Source organism: Culicoides brevitarsis, chromosome 1 (genome assembly GCF_036172545.1).
Source record: "Culicoides brevitarsis isolate CSIRO-B50_1 chromosome 1, AGI_CSIRO_Cbre_v1, whole genome shotgun sequence".
NCBI lineage: Eukaryota > Metazoa > Arthropoda > Insecta > Diptera > Ceratopogonidae > Culicoides > Culicoides brevitarsis.
This window is the reverse complement of record NC_087085.1, coordinates 43,223,149-43,245,169: the sequence shown is the minus strand read 5'-3', so window position 1 is coordinate 43,245,169 and position 22,021 is coordinate 43,223,149. Positions and strand designations below refer to the sequence as shown.

At 34.4% G+C, this 22,021-nt stretch overlaps 1 protein-coding gene across 1 annotated transcript in view; it reads right to left on the bottom strand.

The window, feature by feature from the left end:
• Nucleotides 1–22,021, bottom strand: part of LOC134837885 (titin-like) — an 80,990-nt gene that overhangs the window by 10,986 nt on the left and 47,983 nt on the right. The window contains exons 17-28 of the mRNA XM_063853277.1: nt 12,802–21,236; nt 12,235–12,438; nt 11,727–12,177; nt 11,165–11,634; nt 10,805–10,984; nt 10,328–10,738; nt 9,637–9,834; nt 8,828–9,046; nt 8,191–8,778; nt 6,994–7,368; nt 6,463–6,789; nt 1,860–6,105 (exon numbers count right to left, since the gene is read on the bottom strand). Of these exons, the coding sequence (XP_063709347.1) occupies nt 1,860–6,105; nt 6,463–6,789; nt 6,994–7,368; nt 8,191–8,778; nt 8,828–9,046; nt 9,637–9,834; nt 10,328–10,738; nt 10,805–10,984; nt 11,165–11,634; nt 11,727–12,177; nt 12,235–12,438; nt 12,802–21,236 (16,104 nt within the window). The remainder of the gene's footprint in view (nt 1–1,859; nt 6,106–6,462; nt 6,790–6,993; nt 7,369–8,190; nt 8,779–8,827; nt 9,047–9,636; nt 9,835–10,327; nt 10,739–10,804; nt 10,985–11,164; nt 11,635–11,726; nt 12,178–12,234; nt 12,439–12,801; nt 21,237–22,021) is intronic.

Genomic DNA, 22,021 nt, shown 5'->3' with positions numbered 1-22,021 from the left:
TCTTTGCTCACTGGGATTTCTAAACCTGTTGATTTTTTTGCAGCTTTTTTCGCTGTAGATGGCGTGTCAGTTGCGAAAGTTATGTTTATTTCGGGAAAAGTCATGGATTTGCTCATTTTCATGAGTTCCGGATCTAAATCTTCAGCATCACTCGCTTCAAAGGTCATTTCATCCGCATCATGAATATTTATCGCGGGAGCACTTGCTTTCCTCGGTTTCTTCTCGTCATCGGAAAAAAGCATATTTTCGACGTCGGATTTTGCGTCATTTATCGAACCACGTGCCTGATGGTGTTTCGCATGTAAATGATGTCTCGGAGGATGGCGCGTTTTTACAGGTTCCTCATCGCTATCACTGTCGGAGGAAACAACTTTTGTCTTTGGAATGTACGTGCTCGGGCGTTTTTTGCTCGCATCATGAATATCAATCGATCCGCCATCTTCCAAAATGATCGGTTTGTCATCATACTCGTATTTTATTTCCGTTTCAGGTTCTTCGGGGCCCGAATCTTGCATATCTTCGCAATCTGTTGTGCCGGCATGCGCTTCATTTTCAACGACGAGCAAATTTTTCGACGAACTTTTGACGGAAGTTGGCGCGTCTTTTTTCTTCGTGCCGAAATAAGCGGCAGATTCGTCAATTTGACCTTGATCTAAGAACTCGTCGAGCGTAATTTTGGCGTCGTAATCTTTGGTATCGTAATTTTCGCGCTCTGAGTCGGAGGAAAAGTTTTCGATGTCAGTTAGAGATCCACGAGGCTTTTTTGTCGTAGCTGCGAGAAGACCATTCATCATTTTTTGCTCCGTGTCAGAGTCGAGATCTTCGATATCGGTTTTGGCATCGTCGATGCATAAGCCTTTGGATTCGGTGTCGGGTGTTTCGCATTCGTCGACGGAAATGGAAATTACAGGAATTTCAGAAGTTGCCATTTTTTCGTAAGTTATTTTCCTAAATTATATATTTTTTATTTATTTTTAAATCTAATTAAAAATTATTAACCTAACCTTTAAAGTTTAAATTTAAAAAATTATTATTTTTATTTATTTATTTTTTTTTATAATTTTTTTTTATTTTAAAAACTTAAAATAAACCTTTTAATATTTTTAGATCTTTAAATTAATAATTTTTTTACAATTTAATTTCTGAACCAAAAAAAAAATTTTTTTTGAAAATCAATTTTAAATAATTTTTAAGCTTGAAAATCATTAAATTGGCCTTCAAAATAAAAATTACGTATTTTTTACGTAAAAATTACGTATTTTTTTACGTAAAAATTACGTATTTTTTATTTTTCAATTTTCAAACTTAAGAACCTTCAAAAAGACATTCAAAGTCATTTTCCGTAATTTTTGATGAATTTGATAAAAACTTTTTAAGTTCATCTTGAATTATTTTTTTAAAGTATTTTTTTTAATGCAAGATTTATTTTAAATTTTTAAAATAAAAAAAAATATTTATTTAAATTATTTTTTTTTAATTTATTAATTTTTTTTAAATTCGAATTTTTTTAATATATAATATATAATTTTTTTAAAATTCTATTAATTTTTTAAGTTTAATTTTTAATTTAAATATATTCGTTTAACCTTTGAGAGAACAATTTTTTGGTATTTTTAACATCAAACACTTACATATAACCCCTTTATAATGGCTTTATTTATTTGCAATTTTAATATAAAAAATTCTTAATTTTTAGATTTTTGCAAAACAAGGAAAAGAAAGTGAAAATTTGTGATTTTTTGTTTGAAGACACATACACAATATTCAAAAAAATCGGACAAAAATCAAAATAAAAGGTCTCGAGAGAGGAAAAAAAGAAGCAAAAGTCATTTTTGTCTACGAAGCGTTCTCGTACTTACCTGATCCATAGTCAAATTTGTGTTTTTTGCGTTGCGGCGTGACAACTTGGAAATCGAGAATTGGCGAGAGACGACTTTCAAGCACGACACCAGATGGCGCGGGCGTCGGTTCCATTTGTGCTTTCTGCAAACGACGTTCGTGCTCGTCTATCGCTTGAACAACCTTCAAATCGAGTTGTTGCTTCGTTTGCGAGGTAAGTTCAAGAGCATCGTCAACTTCAATGATGTCAGATTTGCGGAAACGTTCTTTCTCTGCTTTGCGTTCTTGCTTACTGGGACTTGCTGCGCGTCGTTTGACAACTTTGACGACACTGATGTCGTCTTTGTCGTGATCCGAACTCGAAGATGGCAGAGCAATGGAATCGGAGAGACTTGAATCTGTCGTTTCGATGAAACTGTCGGATTGTTTGTCGTCGCATCGCGATGGAGGCGCCCGATAAATGACTTCGATGGATTTCGAGGCGTCAACTGTTCGAGTAAAAACTTCACTGGTTATAACGTTACCGTTTCGCTGCAACCTGCTTGGGCTGCTTGGCATGGAAGTGGATATCTCACCGTGTTCGAAGACGATGCTGTCCTTGTACGAATATTGCATGGCGGATTTGCAACGAATTTCTTCCTTTGCGGCGGATGTTGACTCAGTTTTTACGGGTTTTGTGTCTTTTTTCTCGGGAACTGATTTTCGTTGTGTCGTCGTTGTTGTTGTCGTAATTAGCCGAGTACTTGGAGCTTTTACTTGTTTAACTTGTTTTTCCTCCCGACTCGTTGAAACAGTTTTCTCTACTTTTCCTGGTTTTGAGACAGTTTTTGTTACATTTTGGGTCTTTTTCGCTACAGTTGAAGCTGTTACTGAACTTGCTTTTGTTGGAATTTTCGTCGTTTTTACAGCTTTAACGGGAGGTTTACTCTCAGTTTGTTTCGTCGGAATGAGACTTATGTTCTTTTTCTCTTTTTCAGCTTTGTTCATTGTCCATCGAGTAGATGATGCTGACTCTGAATTACTTTTCGCAACGATTTTGTGAACTACTTGAGTTTTTTCTTCAGCAGCTGTTTTCGCGCTGAACGAAGAACTCTTCTCTTTAATCGATTTTTTCACAATTTTCTTCGTTTTTGAGTCATCGACGGTTGTTTGAGCAGTAAGAACTGTCGTAATATCGCCCGTTATCAAAAGATTTTCTTTGTCGGGAGAATCGCTGTGTTTCGAGTCAATTGAAGTCGATTTTTTGAGAGAATATTCGATAAGTTTGTTATCTTTGTCTTTCTCCTTGGGATCTTTTGCTTTAGGCGGCAATTGACGTGCAGGGCTGCTTGTGACAGAACGTTCTTTCAAAGTTACAGGCTTGCCGATTTTTTGATCGCGTGACACTGTTGATTGCATATATCCGTGAACGCGGGAAATTGTCTTCGTAGTTGTCATTGTCGTATGAGTTGAAGATGTCGAAGCGCTTGAATCGAGATTTTTCACGTTAATAGTTGTAGTAGTTGCTTTGGAAACATGAATTGAGGAGCTTTTCTGCTTTTGAGCGGAGGTTGGAGCTTCAGCACGTTTTATTTTTGTGACAGCAATTTGTTTTCGCTCTTTTATGGGACGTTCGATTGATTCACGTTTCGGTAATTTACTTTCTTTTTCGACTTTTTTCTTGATTTCAGGTTTTTTCGAGGGAATTTTGGGAGTTTCTGTCTTAACTTCTTTCAATTTTTCGTTTGATGTGAAATCTTTGAGAGTTTTTTCGACTATTGATTCGATGATGGAGCAACTTTCGGTATTTTCAGTTGCTTCGCTTTGCGGAGAACCGCTGTGATGTAAACTATCAGTAGAAATTTTTATCTTGTCTGTGGATTTGGGACTCGAATGAGCACTTGATTCTTGAATTACTTCCAAAACTTCGCTCATTTTTTTCATGTGAATTTCAGAAGCAATTAATTCATCATCTGTGTCGATTGAAGTTTCGCCCAATTTGTTAACAGAATCGGATGAAATGTCAGAAGCTGCGTTTTCTGACAACGACATTGATCGTTCGAATTCTGTGACGTGCTCATGCGTGCAAGAAGTGACACTTGTTTTGCCATCGTCGCCTGCAATTGATTCAACGTGATCGCTGTAAGTTCCTGTTGTGCTTGTCGTTGAAGTTGGCGAAGGAATTTCTGTCTTTTTCACTTCTTTGGTTTGTTGTTCGACAACGGTTTGACTGACACTCGTCGATACGGAAGTCAAGCTTTGGATATTTTCGAGCGTTTGACTCGTTAGTTCGCTAACATATGTCATGGAGGATGGAGTCAAGTCCGTCAAGTTTGGAGAGTCGTCTTCAGGCTCCTGCATAACAGGATGCGAAGTTTCAGATACTTGAGCAAATTGGAGAGACTTGCAACTTTGAACGGTTTGATTGCTGTCGTGTGAGATATCGGAATGAGATATTTCAGCGACAGTTTCTTTCTTTTCGGATTCCACTCTGTCTGATTTATACGTTTTACTTTCGGGCATAAAACTATATTCAGCGGCGGTTTTTGTTGGTTGACGCGGATCAGAACTAAGTGGAATAACTGATTCAACGATTTCTTTAGAAATGGCGGAAGTTTGAGCAGAATGAACTGATTCCTTATCTGTTTTTTGAACGATGTCTACAACTTTTGTGGTAGAAATAATTTCAACTTTTTCATCTTTCGATGGTTGAGGCGATTCAAATTTTGAATCATCATCTTTTTCTGAAGGCAAAGACTTCAAAGGTTCATCAGGAGATTTAGATTTTTTATCTTCAATTTTATCTGAAGGCAAAGATGTCAATGGTTCTTTGACAGAAGGCTCTGGAGATTCTGTTTTTGAATCTTCAGGCTCAATAGGTTGAATTCCAATGAATTTCAACTTGTCGTCGACTGATTTTTGAGAAATAACAGATGTTGTTATAGTTTCAACAATTTTAGTTGAAGTAATAGATTCAACTTTTTCTTCTCTCGATGGTTCAGGAGATTCAGGTTTTGAATCTTCATCTTTTTCTGAAGGCAAAGATTTCAAAGGTTCATCGAAAGTTTTTACTTCTTCGGGTTTCTTTTCTTCAACTTTATCTGAAGGCAAAGATTTCAATGGCTCATCGAAAGTTTTTACTTCTTCAGGTTTCTTTTCTTCAACTTTATCTGAAGGCAAAGATTTTAATGGCCCATCCGAAGAAGCATAAGGAGATTCTGGTCTTGAATCTACATCTTTATCTGAAGGCAAAGATTTCAAAGGTTCATCGAAAGGTTTTACGTCTTCAGGTTTCTTTTCTTCAACTTTATCTGAAGGCAAAGATGTCAATGGTTCTTCGAGAGAAGGCTCTGGAGATTCTGTTTTTGAATCTTCATGCTCAATAGGTTGAATTCCAATGAATTTCAACTTGTCGTCGACTAATTTTTGAGAAATAACAGATGTTGTTATAGTTTCAACAATTTTAGTTGAAGTAATAGATTCAACTTTTTCATCTCTCGATGGTTCAGGAGATTCAGGTTTTGAATCTTCATCTTTTTCTGAAGGCAAAGACTTCAATGGTTCATCGAAAGATTTGACATCTTCAAGTTTCTTTTCTTCTACTTTATCTGAAGGCAAAGATTTCAAAGGTTCATCGAAAGGTTTTACGTCTTCAGGTTTCTTTTCTTCAACTTTATCTGAAGGCAAAGATGTCAATGGTTCTTCGAGAGAAGGCTCTGGAGATTCTGTTTTTGAATCTTCATGCTCAATAGGTTGAATTCCAATGAATTTCAACTTGTCGTCGACTAATTTTTGAGAAATAACAGATGTTGTTATAGTTTCAACAATTTTAGTTGAAGTAATAGATTCAACTTTTTCTTCTCTCGATGGTTCAGGAGATTCAGGTTTTGAATCTTCATCTTTTTCTGAAGGCAAAGATTTCAAAGGTTCATCGAAAGTTTTTACTTCTTCGGGTTTCTTTTCTTCAACTTTATCTGAAGGCAAAGATTTCAATGGCTCATCGAAAGTTTTTACTTCTTCAGGTTTCTTTTCTTCAACTTTATCTGAAGGCAAAGATTTCAAAGGTTCATCGAAAGTTTTTACTTCTTCAGGTTTCTTTTCTTCATCTTTATCTGAAGGCAAAGATTTCAATGACTCATCGAAAGATTTTACGTCTTTAGGTTTATTTTCTTCAACTTTATCAGAACGCAAAGATTTCAAAGGCTCATCGAAAGATTTTACATCTTCAGGTTTCTTTTCTTCAACTTTATCTGAAGGCAAAGATTTCAATGGCTCATCGAAAGGTTTCTTTTCTTCAACTTTATCTGAAGGCAAAGATTTCAAAGGTTCATCGAAAGTTTTTACTTCTTCAGGTTTCTTTTCTTCATCTTTATCTGAAGGCAAAGATTTCAAAGGCTCATCGAAAGGCTTTACGTCTTCAGGTTTCTTTTCTTCAACTTTATCTGAAGGCAAAGATTTCAATGGCTCATCGAAATTTCAATGGCTCATCGAAAGGTTTCTTTTCTTCAACTTTATCTGAAGGCAAAGAAGGCAAAGATTTCAAAGGTTCATCGAAAGGTTTTTACAAAGATTTCAATCTTCAGGTTTCTTTTCTTCAACTTTATCTGAAGGCAAAGATTTCAAAGGTTCATCGAAAGTTTTTACTTCTTCAGGTTTCTTTTCTTCAACTTTATCTGAAGGCAAAGATTTCAATGGCTCATCGAAAGGCTTTACGTCTTCAGGTTTCTTTTCTTCAACTTTATCTGAAGGCAAAGATTTCAATGGCTCATCGAAAGGTTTCTTTTCTTCAACTTTATCTGAAGGCAAAGATTTCAATGGCTCATCGAAAGGCTTTACGTCTTCATGCTTCTTTTCTTCAACTTTATCTGAAGGCAAAGATTTCAATGGCTCATCGAAAGGCTTTACGTCTTCATGCTTCTTTTCTTCAACTTTATCTGAAGGCAAAGATTTCAATGGCTCATCGAAAGGTTTCTTTTCTTCAACTTTATCTGAAGGCAAAGATTTCAAAGGTTCATCGAAAGTTTTTACTTCTTCAGGTTTCTTTTCTTCAACTTTATCTGAAGGCAAAGATTTCAAAGGTTCATCGAAAGTTTTTACTTCTTCAGGTTTCTTTTCTTCAACTTTATCTGAAGGCAAAGATTTCAATGGCTCATCGAAAGGTTTCTTTTCTTCAACTTTATCTGAAGGCAAAGATTTTAATGGCTCATCCAAAGAAGCATAAGGAGATTCTGGTCTTGAATCTACATCTTTATCTGAAGGCGAAGATTTCAATGGCTCATCGAAAGGTTTTACATCTTCAGGTTTCTTTTCTTCAAATTTATCTGAAGACAAAGATTTCAATGGCTCATCGAAAGGTTTCTTTTCTTCAACTTTATCTGAAGGCAAAGATTTCAATGACTCATCGAAAGGCTTTACGTCTTCAGGTTTCTTTTCTTCAACTTTATCTGAAGGCAAAGATTTCAAAGGTTCATCGAAAGTTTTTACATCTTCAGGTTTATTTTCTTCAAATTTATCTGAAGGCAAAGATTTCAATGGCTCATCGAAAGGTTTCTTTTCTTCAACTTTATCTGAAGGCAAAGATTTCAAAGGTTCATCGAAAGTTTTTACTTCTTCAGGTTTCTTTTCTTCAACTTTATCTGAAGGCAAAGATTTCAAAGGTTCATCGAAAGTTTTTACTTCTTCAGGTTTCTTTTCTTCAACTTTATCTGAAGGCAAAGATTTCAATGGCTCATCGAAAGGTTTCTTTTCTTCAACTTTATCTGAAGGCAAAGATTTCAATGGCTCATCGAAAGGTTTCTTTTCTTCAACTTTATCTGAAGGCAAAGATTTTAATGGCTCATCCAAAGAAGCATAAGGAGATTCTGGTCTTGAATCTACATCTTTATCTGAAGGCGAAGATTTCAATGGCTCATCGAAAGGTTTTACATCTTCAGGTTTCTTTTCTTCAAATTTATCTGAAGACAAAGATTTCAATGGCTCATCGAAAGGTTTCTTTTCTTCAACTTTATCTGAAGGCAAAGATTTCAATGGCTCATCGAAAGGTTTCTTTTCTTCAACTTTATCTGAAGGCAAAGATTTCAATGGCTCATCGAAAGGTTTTTCATCTTCAGGTTTCTTTTCTTCAAATTTATCTGAAGGCAAAGATTTCAATGGCTCATCGAAAGGTTTCTTTTCTTCAACTTTATCTGAAGGCAAAGATTTCAAAGGTTCATCGAAAGTTTTTACTTCTTCAGGTTTCTTTTCTTCAACTTTATCTGAAGGCAAAGATTTCAAAGGTTCATCGAAAGTTTTTACTTTTTCAGGTTTCTTTTCTTCATGTTTATCTGAAGGCAAAGATTTCAATGGCTCATCGAAAGGTTTCTTTTCTTCAACTTTATCTGAAGGCAAAGATTTTAATGGCTCATCCGAAGAAGCATAAGGAGATTCTGGTCTTGAATCTACATCTTTATCTGAAGGCAAAGATTTCAAAGGTTCATCGAAAGTTTTTACTTCTTCAGGTTTCTTTTCTTCAACTTTATCTGAAGGCAAAGATTTCAATGGCTCATCGAAAGGCTTTACGTCTTCAGGTATCTTTTCTTCAACTTTATCTGAAGGCAAAGATTTCAAAGGTTCATCGAAAGGCTTTACGTCTTCAGGTTTCTTTTCTTCAACTTTATCTGAAGGCAAAGATTTCAAAGGTTCATCGAAAGGCTTTACGTCTTCAGGTTTCTTTTCTTCATCTTTATCTGAAGGCAAAGATTTCAATGGCTCATCGAAAGGTTTCTTTTCTTCAACTTTATCTGAAGGCAAAGATTTTAATGGCTCATCCAAAGAAGCATAAGGAGATTCTGGTCTTGAATCTACATCTTTATCTGAAGGCGAAGATTTCAATGGCTCATCGAAAGGTTTTACATCTTCAGGTTTCTTTTCTTCAACTTTATCTGAAGGCAAAGATTTCATGCTTCTTTTCTTCAACTTTATCTGAAGGCAAAGATTTCAATGGCTCATCGAAAGGTTTCTTTTCTTCAACTTTATCTGAAGGCAAAGATTTCAATGGCTCATCGAAAGGCTTTACGTCTTCAGGTTTCTTTTCTTCAACTTTATCTGAAGGCAAAGATTTCAATGGCTCATCGAAAGATTTTACATCTTCAGGTTTCTTTTCTTCAACTTTATCTGAAGGCAAAGATTTCAATGGCTCATCGAAAGGTTTCTTTTCTTCAACATTATCTGAAGGCAAAGATTTCAATGGCTCATCGAAAGCATAAGGAGATTCTCAGGTTTCTTTTCTTCAACTTTATCTGAAGGCAAAGATTTCAATGGCTCATCGAAAGATTTTACGTCTTCAGGTTTCTTTTCTTCAACTTTATCTGAAGGCAAAGATTTCAATGGCTCATCGAAAGGTTTCTTTTCTTCAACTTTATCTGAAGGCAAAGATTTCAATGGCTCATCGAAAGGTTTCTTTTCTTCAACTTTATCTGAAGGCAAAGATTTCAATGGCTCATCGAAAGGTTTCTTTTCTTCAACTTTATCTGAAGGCAAAGATTTCAATGGCTCATCGAAAGGTTTCTTTTCTTCAACTTTATCTGAAGGCAAAGATTTCAAAGGTTCATCGAAAGTTTTTACTTCTTCAGGTTTCTTTTCTTCAACTTTATCTGAAGGCAAAGATTTCAAAGGTTCATCGAAAGTTTTTACTTCTTCAGGTTTCTTTTCTTCATGTTTATCTGAAGGCAAAGATTTCAATGGCTCATCGAAAGGTTTCATTTCTTCAATTTTATCTGAAGGCAAAGATTTTAATGGCTCATCCGAAGAAGCATAAGGAGATTCTGGTCTTGAATCTACATCTTTATCTGAAGGCAAAGATTTCAAAGGTTCATCGAAAGTTTTTACTTCCTCAGGTTTCTTTTCTTCAACTTTATCTGAAGGCAAAGATTTCAATGGCTCATCGAAAGGCTTTACGTCTTCAGGTTTCTTTTCTTCAACTTTATCTGAAGGCAAAGATTTCAAAGGTTCATCGAAAGGCTTTACGTCTTCAGGTTTCTTTTCTTCAACTTTATCTGAAGGCAAAGATTTCAAAGGTTCATCGAAAGTTTTTACTTCTTCAGGTTTCTTTTCTTCAACTTTATCTGAAGGCAAAGATTTCAATGGCTCATCGAAAGGTTTCTTTTCTTCAACTTTATCTGAAGGCAAAGATTTCAAAGGTTCATCGAAAGTTTTTACTTCTTCAGGTTTCTTTTCTTCAACTTTATCTGAAGGCAAAGATTTCAAAGGTTCATCGAAAGTTTTTACTTCTTCAGGTTTCTTTTCTTCAACTTTATCTGAAGGCAAAGATTTCAATGGCTCATCGAAAGGTTTCTTTTCTTCAACTTTATCTGAAGGCAAAGATTTCAATGGCTCATCGAAAAGTTTCTTTTCTTCAACTTTATCTGAAGGCAAAGATTTCAATGGCTCATCGAAAGTTTCTTTTTTAAGGTTTCTTTTCTTCAACTTTATCTGAAGGCAAAGATTTCAATGGCTCATCGAAAGTTTTTACTTCTTCAGGTTTCTTTTCTTCAACTTTATCTGAAGGCAAAGATTTCAATGGCTCATCGAAAGGCTTTACGTCTTCAGGTTTCTTTTCTTCAACTTTATCTGAAGGCAAAGATTTCAATGGCTCATCGAAAGGCTTTACTTCTTCAGGTTTCTTTTCTTCATCTTTATCTGAAGGCAAAGATTTCAATGGCTCATCGAAAGATTTTACATCTTCAGGTTTCTTTTCTTCAACTTTATCTGAAGGCAAAGATTTCAATGGCTCATCGAAAGGCTTTACGTCTTCAGGTTTCTTTTCTTCAACTTTATCTGAAGGCAAAGATTTCAATGGCTCATCGAAAGGCTTTACGTCTTCAGGTTTCTTTTCTTCAACTTTATCTGAAGGCAAAGATTTCAATGGCTCATCGAAAGGTTTCTTTTCTTCAACTTTATCTGAAGGCAAAGATTTCAATGGCTCATCGAAAGGTTTCTTTTCTTCAACTTTATCTGAAGGCAAAGATTTCAATGGCTCATCGAAAGGCTTTACGTCTTCAGGTTTCTTTTCTTCAACTTTATCTGAAGGCAAAGATTTCAATGGCTCATCGAAAGGTTTCTTTTCTTCAACTTTATCTGAAGGCAAAGATTTCAATGGCTCATCGAAAGGCTTTACGTCTTCAGGTTTCTTTTCTTCAACTTTATCTGAAGGCAAAGATTTCAAAGGTTCATCGAAAGTTTTTACTTCTTCAGGTTTCTTTTCTTCAACTTTATCTGAAGGCAAAGATTTCAATGGCTCATCGAAAGGTTTCTTTTCTTCAACTTTATCTGAAGGCAAAGATTTCAAAGGTTCATCGAAAGATTTTACATCTTCAGTTTTCTTTTCTTCAACTTTATCTGAAGGCAAAGATTTCAATGACTCATCGAAAGGCTTTACGTCTTCAGGCTTCTTTTCTTCAACTTTATCTGAAGGCAAAGATTTCAATGGCTCATCGAAAGGTTTCTTTTCTTCAACTTTATCTGAAGGCAAAGATTTCAATGGCTCATCGAAAGGCTTTACGTCTTCAGGTTTCTTTTCTTCAACTTTATCTGAAGGCAAAGATTTCAATGGCTCATCGAAAGGTTTCTTTTCTTCAACTTTATCTGAAGGCAAAGATTTCAAAGGCTCATCGAAAGGTTTCTTTTCTTCAACTTTATCTGAAGGCAAAGATTTCAATGGCTCATCGAAAGGCTTTACGTCTTCAGGCTTCTTTTCTTCAACTTTATCTGAAGGCAAAGATTTCAATGGCTCATCCGAAGAAGCATAAGGAGATTCTGGTCTTGAATCTACATCTTTATCTGAAGGCAAAGATTTCAAATTCTTTTACATCTTCAACTTTATCTGAAGGCAAAGATTTCAAAGGCTTCATCGAAAGATTTTTACGAAAGGCTTTCTTCAGGTTTCTTTTCTTCATCTTTATCTGAAGGCAAAGATTTCAAAGGCTCATCGAAAGGCTTTACGTCTTCAGGTTTCTTTTCTTCAACTTTATCTGAAGGCAAAGATTTCAATGGCTCATCGAAAAGTTTCTTTTCTTCAACTTTATCTGAAGGCAAAGATTTCAATGGCTCATCGAAAGGCTTTACGTCTTCAGGTTTCTTTTCTTCAACTTTATCTGAAGACAAAGATTTCAATGGCTCATCGAAAGGTTTCTTTTCTTCAACTTTATCTGAAGGCAAAGATTTCAATGGTTCATCGAAAGATTTTACATCTTCAGTTTTCTTTTCTTCAACTTTATCTGAAGGCAAAGATTTCAATGGCTCATCGAAAGATTTTACATCTTCAGGTTTCTTTTCTTCAACTTTATCTGAAGGCAAAGATTTCAATGGCTCATCGAAAGGTTTCTTTTCTTCAACTTTATCTGAAGGCAAAGATTTCAAAGGTTCATCGAAAGTTTTTACTTCTTCAGGTTTCTTTTCTTCAACTTTATCTGAAGGCAAAGATTTCAATGGCTCATCGAAAGATTTTACTTCTTCAGGTTTCTTTTCTTCAACTTTATCTGAAGGCAAAGATTTCAATGGCTCATCGAAAGGTTTCTTTTCTTCAACTTTATCTGAAGGCAAAGATTTCAAAGGCTCATCGAAAGATTTTACATCTTCAGGTTTCTTTTCTTCAACTTTATCTGAAGGCAAAGATTTCAATGGCTCATCGAAAGTTTTTACTTCTTCAGGTTTCTTTTCTTCAACTTTATCTGAAGGCAAAGATTTCAATGGCTCATCGAAAGGTTTCATTTCTTCAACTTTATCTGAAGGCAAAGATTTCAATGGCTCATCGAAAGGTTTCTTTTCTTCAACTTTTTGAAGGCAAAGATTTCAATGTTCATCGAAAGGTTTCTTTTCTTCAACTTTATCTGAAGGCAAAGATTTCAATGGCTCAGGTTTTCGAAAGGTTTCTTTTCTTCAACTTTATCTGAAGGCAAAGATTTCAATGGCTCATCCGAAAGAAGCATAAGGTTTCTTTTCTTCAACTTTATCTGAAGGCAAAGATTTCAATGGCTCATCGAAAACATCTTCAGGTTTCTTTTCTTCAACTTTATCTGAAGGCAAAGATTTCAATGGCTCATCGAAAGGCTTTACGTCTTCAGGTTTCTTTTCTTCAACTTTATCTGAAGGCAAAGATTTTAATGGCTCATCGAAAGGTTTTACGTCTTCAGGTTTCTTTTCTTCAACTTTATCTGAAGGCAAAGATTTCAATGGCTCATCGAAAGGTTTCTTTTCTTCAACTTTATCTGAAGGCAAAGATGTCAATGGCTCATCGAAAGGTTTTACATCTTCAGTTTTCTTTTCTTCAACTTTATCTGAAGGCAAAGATTTCAATTGTTTATCTAGAGGTTTTTCTTCGTTGACATCTTCTTCATCTGAAAATACTTCTGTTTGTTTCACGCCTTGTACAATTAATGTTTCGTTAGACACTCCTCCAATTATTTTGATAGATTTGTCATGTTTAGGCGAAGATGGATGTGAACCTTCAGATTCGTTGTCTGAATGAACTTCAGCGGAATGTTCAGGAGATTCTGGTTTCTTTTCTTCAATTCTATCTGAAGGCAATGTTGTCAATTGTTTATCAAGAGGTTCTTCTTCGTTGACATCTTCTTCATCTAAAAATAGTTCTGTTTGTTTCACGCCTTGTACAATTAATGTTTCGTTAGACACTCCTCCAATTATTTTAATAGATTTGTCATGTTTAGGCGAAGATGGATGTGAACCTTCAGATTCGTTGTCTGAATGAACTTCAGCGGAATGTTTAGAAGATTCGGGTTTCTTTTCTTCAGTTCTATCTGAAGGCAATGTTTTTAATTGTTTATCAAGAGGTTCTTCTTCGTTAACATCTTCTTCATCTGAAAATGCTTCTGTTTGTTTAACTCCTTGTACAATTAATGTTTCGTTAGATACTCCTCCAATTATTTTGATAGATTTGTCATGTTTAGGCGAAGATGGATGTGAACCTTCAGATTCGTTGTCTGAATGAACTTCTGCGGAATGTTTAGGAGATTCGGGTTTCTTTTCTTCGATTCTGTCTGAAGGCAATGTTTTTAATTGTTTATCAAGAGGTTCTTCTTCGTTAACATCTTCTTCATCTGAAAATGCTTCTGTTTGTTTAACGCCTTGTACAATTAATGTTTCGTTAGATACTCCTCCAATTATTTTGATATATTTGTCATGTTTAGGCGAAGATGGATGTGAACCTTCAGATTCGTTGTCTGAATGAACTTCGGCGAAATGCTCAGGAGATTCAGGTTTCTTTTCTTCAACTTTATCTGAAGGCAATGTTTTCAATTGTTTATCAAGAAATTCTTCTTCTTTGACATCTTCTTCATCTGAAAATGCTTCTGTTTGTTTCACGCCTTGTACAATTAATGTTTCATTAGACACTCCTCCAATTATTTTAACAGATTTGTCATGTTTAGGCGAAGATGGATGTAAGCCTTCAGATTCGTTGTCTGAATGAACTTCAGCGAAATGTTCAGGAGATTCAGGTTTCTTTTCTTCAACTTTATCTGAAGGCAATGTTGTCAATTGTTTATCAAGAGGTTCTTCTTCTTTGACATCTTCTTCATCTGAAAATTCTTCTATTTGTTTCACGCCTTGTACAATTAATGTTTTGTTAGACACTCCTCCAATTATTTTGATAGATTTGTCATGTCTAGGCGAAGATGGATCTTCAATTTCGTTATCTGACTGAACCTTCTCAAATATTTCAGGAGAATATGATTTTTTCTCAAAGATCTTTTCAGATGCAACTGTTGTTTGATCTTGGATAAATGAATCTTCTTCATGTTTTTCATACAATGTGCATTTTTGATCTACTTCTTCAATAAGATATTCACCTTCTTCGTTTTCATCATCTTCATCTGATAATATTTCTGTTTGTCTCATGCCGTCAACAATGAATGTTTTATTGGATACACCGCCTATTATTCTAACACATTTTTCATGTTTAGGAGAAGATGTATGTGAATCGTCGCATTCATCGTCCGTTTGAACTACATCAGATTGTAAAGAAACAATATCATCAAATTTAGGACTTCGGTGAATACTTTGTTCAATGTGTGTATGTTTGTCGAATATGCTAGATTCTTGTTCTACGTTTTCAGTTTCTTTACTAATGTCTAACGAATTCAAGGAATCAATGCTGTCGTCTTTCTTTAAAACAGATCTACAGATGAATGTTTCACTTAATTTTTCATCATGAGAAAATGTTTCAATTGTCTTTGTTATTTCTGAACGTATTTGTTCGGTTTCTTTCAATAAATTTTCATACTCAGTTTTAGGGATTATTGAAGAATACGAATCTGGATGACCAAAATCTTGACGAATTCCTGTAATATCCTTTTCTAAAACAGTTGCTTTTTGAATAACTGTTTCAACAATATCTTGTTCATCATCACTTATGTCTTTCTTTTCTTTAATCTGACTAACCAAATCGTCCTTAAGTTCTTCGAAAATACCTTCAGTTACTTCTTTCTTTTCTTGTTCAAGAGTAGTTTTGAATGTGTCGAATTTCTCAGTTACACTAGATTTGATTGTTGAAGTTTCTTCTTTAACAGTATCTTTAATATCTTTGGCAGTATCAAATGTTTTCGTTTCGAAAGTTTTTACTTCACTAACAAAATCATCTTTAACCTTTTCGAAAATATCTTCAGTATCTTTCTTTTCTTGTTCAAGAGTAGTTTTGAATGTGTCGAATTTTTCTGTAAAAGTAGATTTGATCGTTGAAGTTTCTTCCTTAACAGAGTCTTTGATATCTTTGGCAGTATCAAATGTTTTTGTTTCGAAAGTTTTTACTTCAGAAACAAAATCATCTTTAACCTTTTCGAAAATATCTTCAGTATCTTTCTTTTCTTGTTCGAGAGCAGTTTTGAATGTGTCAAATTTCTCAGTTACGGTAGATTTGATAGTTGAAGTTTCTTCTTTAACTGAGTCTTTGATATCTTTGGCAGTATCAAAGGTCTTTGTTTCGAAAGTTTTTACTTCAGAAACAAAATCATCTTTAACCTTTTCGAAAATTTCTTCAGTATCTTTCTTTTCTTGTTCAAGAGCAGTTTTGAATGTGTCGAATTTCTCAGTTACAGTAGATTTGATTGTTGAAGTTTCTTCCTTAACAGAGTCTTTGATATCTTTTGCCGTATCAAATGTTTTCGTTTCGAAAGTTTTTACTTCACTAACAAAATCATCTTTAACCTTTTCGAAAATGTCTTCAGTATCTTTCTTTTCTTGTTCGAGAGTAGTTTTGAATGTGTCAAATTTCTCAGTTACGGTAGATTTGATAGTTGAAGTTTCTTCTTTAACAGAGTCTTTGATATCTTTGGCAGTATCAAAGGTTTTCGTTTCGAAAGTTTTTACTTCACTAACAAAATCATCTTTAACCTTTTCGAAAATGTCTTCAGTATCTTTCTTTTCTTGTTCGAGAGTAGTTTTGAATGTGTCGAATTTCTCAGTTACGGTAGATTTGATAGTTGAAGTTTCTTCTTTAACTGAGTCTTTGATATCTTTGGCAGTATCAAAGGTCTTTGTTTCGAAAGTTTTTACTTCAGAAACAAAATCATCTTTAACCTTTTCGAAAATTTCTTCAGTATCTTTCTTTTCTTGTTCAAGAGTAGTTTTGAATGTGTCGAATTTCTCAGTTACAGTAGATTTGATAGTTGAAGTTTCTTCCTTAACAGAGTCTTTGATATCTTTGGCAGTATCAAAGGTTTTCGTTTCGAAAGTTTTTACTTCACTAACAAAATCATCTTTAACCTTTTCGAAAATATCTTCAGTATCTTTCTTTTCTTGTTCGAGAGTAGTTTTGAATGTGACGAATTTCTCAGTTACGGTAGATTTGATAGTTGAAGTTTCTTCTTTAACTGAGTCTTTGATATCTTTGGCAGTATCAAAGGTCTTTGTTTCGAAAGTTTTTACTTCAGAAACAAAATCATCTTTTACCTTTTCTAAAATGTCTTCAGTATCTTTCTTTTCTTGTTCGAGAGTAGTTTTGAATGTGTCGAATTTTTCAGTTACAGTAGATTTGATCGTTGAAGTTTCTTCCTTAACAGAGTCTTTGATATCTTTTGCAGTATCAAAGGTCTTTGTTTCGAAAGTTTTTACTTCACTAACAAAATCATCTTTAACCTTTTCGAAAATGTCTTCAGTATCTTTCTTTTCTTGTTCGAGAGTAGTTTTGAATGTGTCGAATTTTTCAGTTACAGTAGATTTGATCGTTGAAGTTTCTTCTTTAACAGAGTCTTTGATATCTTTGGCAGTATCAAAGGTTTTCGTTTCGAAAGTTTTTACTTCACTAACAAAATCATCTTTAACCTTTTCGAAAATGTCTTCAGAATCTTTCTTTTCTTGTTCGAGAGTAGTTTTGAATGTGTCGAATTTTTCAGTTACAGTAGATTTGATCGTTGAAGTTTCTTCCTTAACAGAGTCTTTGATATCTTTGGCAGTATCAAATGTTTTCGTTTCGAAAGTTTTTACTTCACTAACAAAATCATCTTTAACCTTTTCGAAAATGTCTTCAGTATCTTTCTTTTCTTGTTCGAGAGTAGTTTTGAATGTGTCGAATTTCTCAGTTACGGTAGATTTGATAGTTGAAGTTTCTTCTTTAACAGAGTCTTTGATATCTTTGGCAGTATCAACGGTTTTCGTTTCGAAAGTTTTTACTTCACTAACAAAATCATCTTTAACCTTTTCGAAAATGTCTTCAGTATCTTTCTTTTCTTTTTCGAAAGTAGTTTTGAATGTGTCGAATTTTTCTGTAAAAGTAGATTTGATCGTTGAAGTTTCTTTTTTAACAGAGTCTTTGATATCTTTGCTAAGCTCGATTTGCTTTGTAGCAAAAGATTGAACATCGCTTATGCTAACGAAATCTTTTTTCAACTGAATAAAAACATCTTCGGATTCTTGCTCTTCTAAGTCTTTTGATTCAAAAGTAAAAGCTGCTTTTTCTTTTGTTTCCTTTTTATCTTTAGTAATTGAAGAAATCTTGCTTGAAAATGTATCTACGGATGTAAAGTCACTTTCTAACATTTCTATCAAGCTTTCAGTTTGAGAAATACGCTTTTCAGAGTCAGATTCTGGTTTAGATTCTTGAGCATCAGATTTAATTTCAGAAACACTTTTGGTTACTTTACATTTCTTAAATAGTTCATCAGTCAATGTATCTTGTTCCTTTTTAATTGGTTCTTCAAGAAAACTATCGGCATATTGTCTTTCATTGTCAAGGAATGAAGATACTATTTCGTGAGTTTCTATATTAGATTCTTTTATTTCGGGGATTTCTTCCTCCAAATCATCTTTCGTTTGATTTGAAGGTTCTTCTTCAATAATTTTCGTTTCTTCAGTTATTTGAGAAACTTTTGTTTCAAAAACTGGAGTTTCTTCAATAGATTTTGTTCTTACGCATTTCTTAAATATGTCATCAACTTTAATTTCTTCAAGGTCAATGGTTTTGATGTCTTTTGGAGTATCTTTGAAAGAGTCAACGTACATTCTTTCAGTGTCTAAGAAAGTTGAAGTTAATTTAGTCAGATCAGGAGAAGTTTCTCTTGGGACTGTAACAGGTAAATCTTTATTTGTATCAGGCAAATCTTTGTCTTCAGAAATTTCTTTTGTTTCTGTCTTTTCAACAGGTTTTGATTCAACGGGCTTTACTTCAGAAGGAAGAACAGCTTTTTCAACAATTTCTGTCTTTTCAACTGGCTTAACTTCAGAAGTAATGAAAGTTTGTTCAACAGATTTGGGTTCGTCGAAGAAGGAATCAGCATATTTCTGTTCCTCTTCTAAGAAAGACAACGTACGAACTTTTGTTAATTCATCAACTTTAGTTGTATCAGGCGAGTCTTTGTCTTCAGAAATTTCTTTTGTTTCTGTCTTTTCAACAGGTTTTGATTCAACGGGCTTTACTTCAGAAGGAAGAACAGTTTTTTCGATAATTTCTGTCTTTTCAACTGGCTTAACTTCTGAAGTAATGAAAGTTTGTTCAACAATTTCCAGTTTTTCAACAGATTTAGGTTCATCGAAGAAGGAATCAGCATATTTCTGTTCCTCTTCTAAGAAAGACAATGTACGAACTTTTGCTAATTCGTCAACTTTAGTTGTATCAGGCAAATCTTTGTCTTCAGAAATTTCTTTTGTTTCTGTCTTTTCAACAGGTTTTGATTCAACGGGCTTTACTTCAGAAGGAAGAACAGTTTTTTCGACAATTTCTGTCTTTTCAACTGGCTTAACTTCTGAGGTAATGAAAGATTGTTCAACAGATTTGGGTTCATCGAAGAAGGAATCAGCATATTTCTGTTCCTCTTCTAAGAAAGACAATGTACGAACTTTTGCTAATTCGTCAACTTTAGTTGTATCAGGCAAATCTTTGTCTTCAGAAATTTCTTTTGTTTCTGTCTTTTCAACAGGTTTTGATTCAACGGGCTTTACTTCAGAAGGAAGAACAGTTTTTTCGATAATTTCTGTCTTTTCAACTGGCTTAACTTCTGAAGTAATGAAAGTTTGTTCAACAATTTCCGTTTTTTCAACAGATTTGGGTTCATCGAAGAAGGAATCAGCATATTTCTGTTCCTCTTCTAAGAAAGACATGGTAACTTTTTGTACTGTTTCAGGTTGTTTAGAATCTGTTGGTTTTGCTTTCTTGGGCAAATCCTGAACACTAACCAATACAGGGACAGTTTTTTCTTCAACTTCAGGGATTTCTTTTTTACCTAAATCAACTTTACACTTTTCAAACATAACCTCAACATTCTCCATTTCTTGTTCAAACGCAATTGACTTTAGAGAATCATCCAAAACAGATTTAGAATCAGTAACTTTTGCATCGAGAATGGCATCATCTGTTTCCCCAATAGCTTTTTTATAGTCAATAATTTTACTTTTTAGATAATCTGTGCCTGTAGCAACTACAGGCTTTGGAACTTCAAAGTCTGAATCTTCCGACGAGGAAGCTTCAAACATTTCCTTAATTTTTGTAACTTTTGTCGTTGTAATCGTCGTTATTTTACCTAGTTCTGTTTCTTCGATGGTTTCTTTTTGTATTTCGATAGTTTCCGGCGCGATTTTGCTCAAGTTTTCCTCTACTTCGGTCTGTTCGTCAGTCAATTGTCCGAATTTCCTGCAAGTGACATATGGTTCGCATGCTGGCTCGTGAACAGGTAGTTTGTTTGCGCTGTCAGATGGCGGCGACGGAGCAGATGGTTCGGGTTTATCGAAAGCTTTAATTGAACGAGGCACAATTTTGTGCGGTTTTGGTTCGTCATGAACTAATTGCGATTCGAGACTTGCAATGAGTTCTTCGTCGGTAACTTCGATTGGTTTTCTTTGAATATGTTTTGATAATTGACGGGGACCTTCTTCTGTTTTTGTGATTGAACTTGAAGTCACAATTTCCTCTTCTGTTACGGGTTTGTCTTCCGTTGGCGAGAAAATCTTTTTCAATTCTTTAACTTTGACAGGAGCATCAACAGTTTCTTCTTTTTGAGGAGCATGTTCAATAGTTTCTTCTTCAATTGATGAAGAATCACTTTTTGGTTTAGTTTCTGATTCAGAGGTTTTACGAGTCTTTGGTTTAGGAATTGTTGAAACAACTTCAATAGACTTTTGTTCAATCAACTTAATCTTTTCTCGTACTTCTCCTGAATTCGAGATAGTCGAGAGAATATCTTCTTCTTCCTCTTGTTCACGTTTTTGTTCACTCTCAAGATTCATAGGACTCAAAATCGCATCTTTCGTTTCAACTTTATCAGTAATTGTCGTTGCATCAGAAGTTTCTACTGCAGAATTGCCCGAGCTGAATTCCACGGGACTCGTAGCTTGATGCGTAAACTCTGTGGTTGTTGTTTCTTCATCCTTTTCCATCTCAAGCGGTAATGTACAATCATCAGGACCATCAGGTTGAATAGGACTCAAACCAGCATCCGTGAGTTCCATTTCTTCAACATCAACATCATATGCAGTATCGGTAATGACTTCCAACCTTTTGAATTCCCGACTTTTCGAGGATGGTTGATCGCCGGGACTTGATGTTGGATCTGTGAAACCTCGATGCATCGAGATTCCAGTGTCAGTAATGCCATCTGTTGCCGGGGAATCAGTATCATATCCTCCCGTATACAGATGGATCTTCTTCGTGAGTGAACATGGACTGTCATCTTCAACTATTCGTAAATGACGATGTCTTTTTGGGGTACTTTTAATATCGATATCTAAATTTTCCTTCGAACCGATTTCTTTGTAGGTGATTTTGATGCTTGAAATTGGCTTACTATCTTTGTCGCTGATATCCAATTTGAGCGTTGGCGTAATTGACTTGGTAATTGGCTGCGTACTTGGCTCAGATTTGGAAACCTCATGCACGGGAGTATCGGGACTCAGGAGTTCCAAATCTTCCGTCGATGCAAGTTGGAGCTTCTTCTTTGGAGCTGTTTATTTTTGGTTTTGTGTAATAAATTATTGGAAGTTCATGGAAGAGCAGCGTGTAAATATTTTAATAATCAGATTAGAAAGAGACATTAAGGTATCGATCATATTTATATATTTTATGCATGGCTTGTTTTTTTGTATGAAATATATAAAATAATGGTTATATGACACCTGATACCCAAAATGAGTCGGAAAATGATTCAACATTGAGTCATATTATAATATATGATGTCGTGGTCCATTTTTTTGCGACGAATTGACAACTGACGACTTGATTGCATGTAAAAAGACCACGAAAGATGTAATTCAATAGCTTTTTATGTCATTGTTAGTCCGAGCAGGTAAATTAAATTAAAACATTAGCGGAAATCGATATTGAAGAGATTAATTTTTTTTTGTTGTTGAATGACTAAATAGTTCAAGGTTATTCAAAGATTTAGTAGAAAAAGGAAAAAAGAGAAGTTTGCAATCAATAAATTTTTTTTATGTTTTTTTTTTTTAAATTTTATATGAATTTTTATATATTGAGTGTACGCCACGACTTCATATACTATAATAGATTTTTTTTTTGATTAAATAAAAAAATTAAAAAAATATGAGAAAAAAAAAACTCAAAAATGATCATGACAACTATGTACCATTTAGAGTGATTTTTAATAAAAAAAAATTAATTTAAAAAAATAAGTGATCCAATTAGGAGAAATAAATAACTAGAAGGGAAAGCAAATATAAAATTTTGTTTGGAAAAAAAAACTTTCACTTCAATACATCATTGCACGGTCAA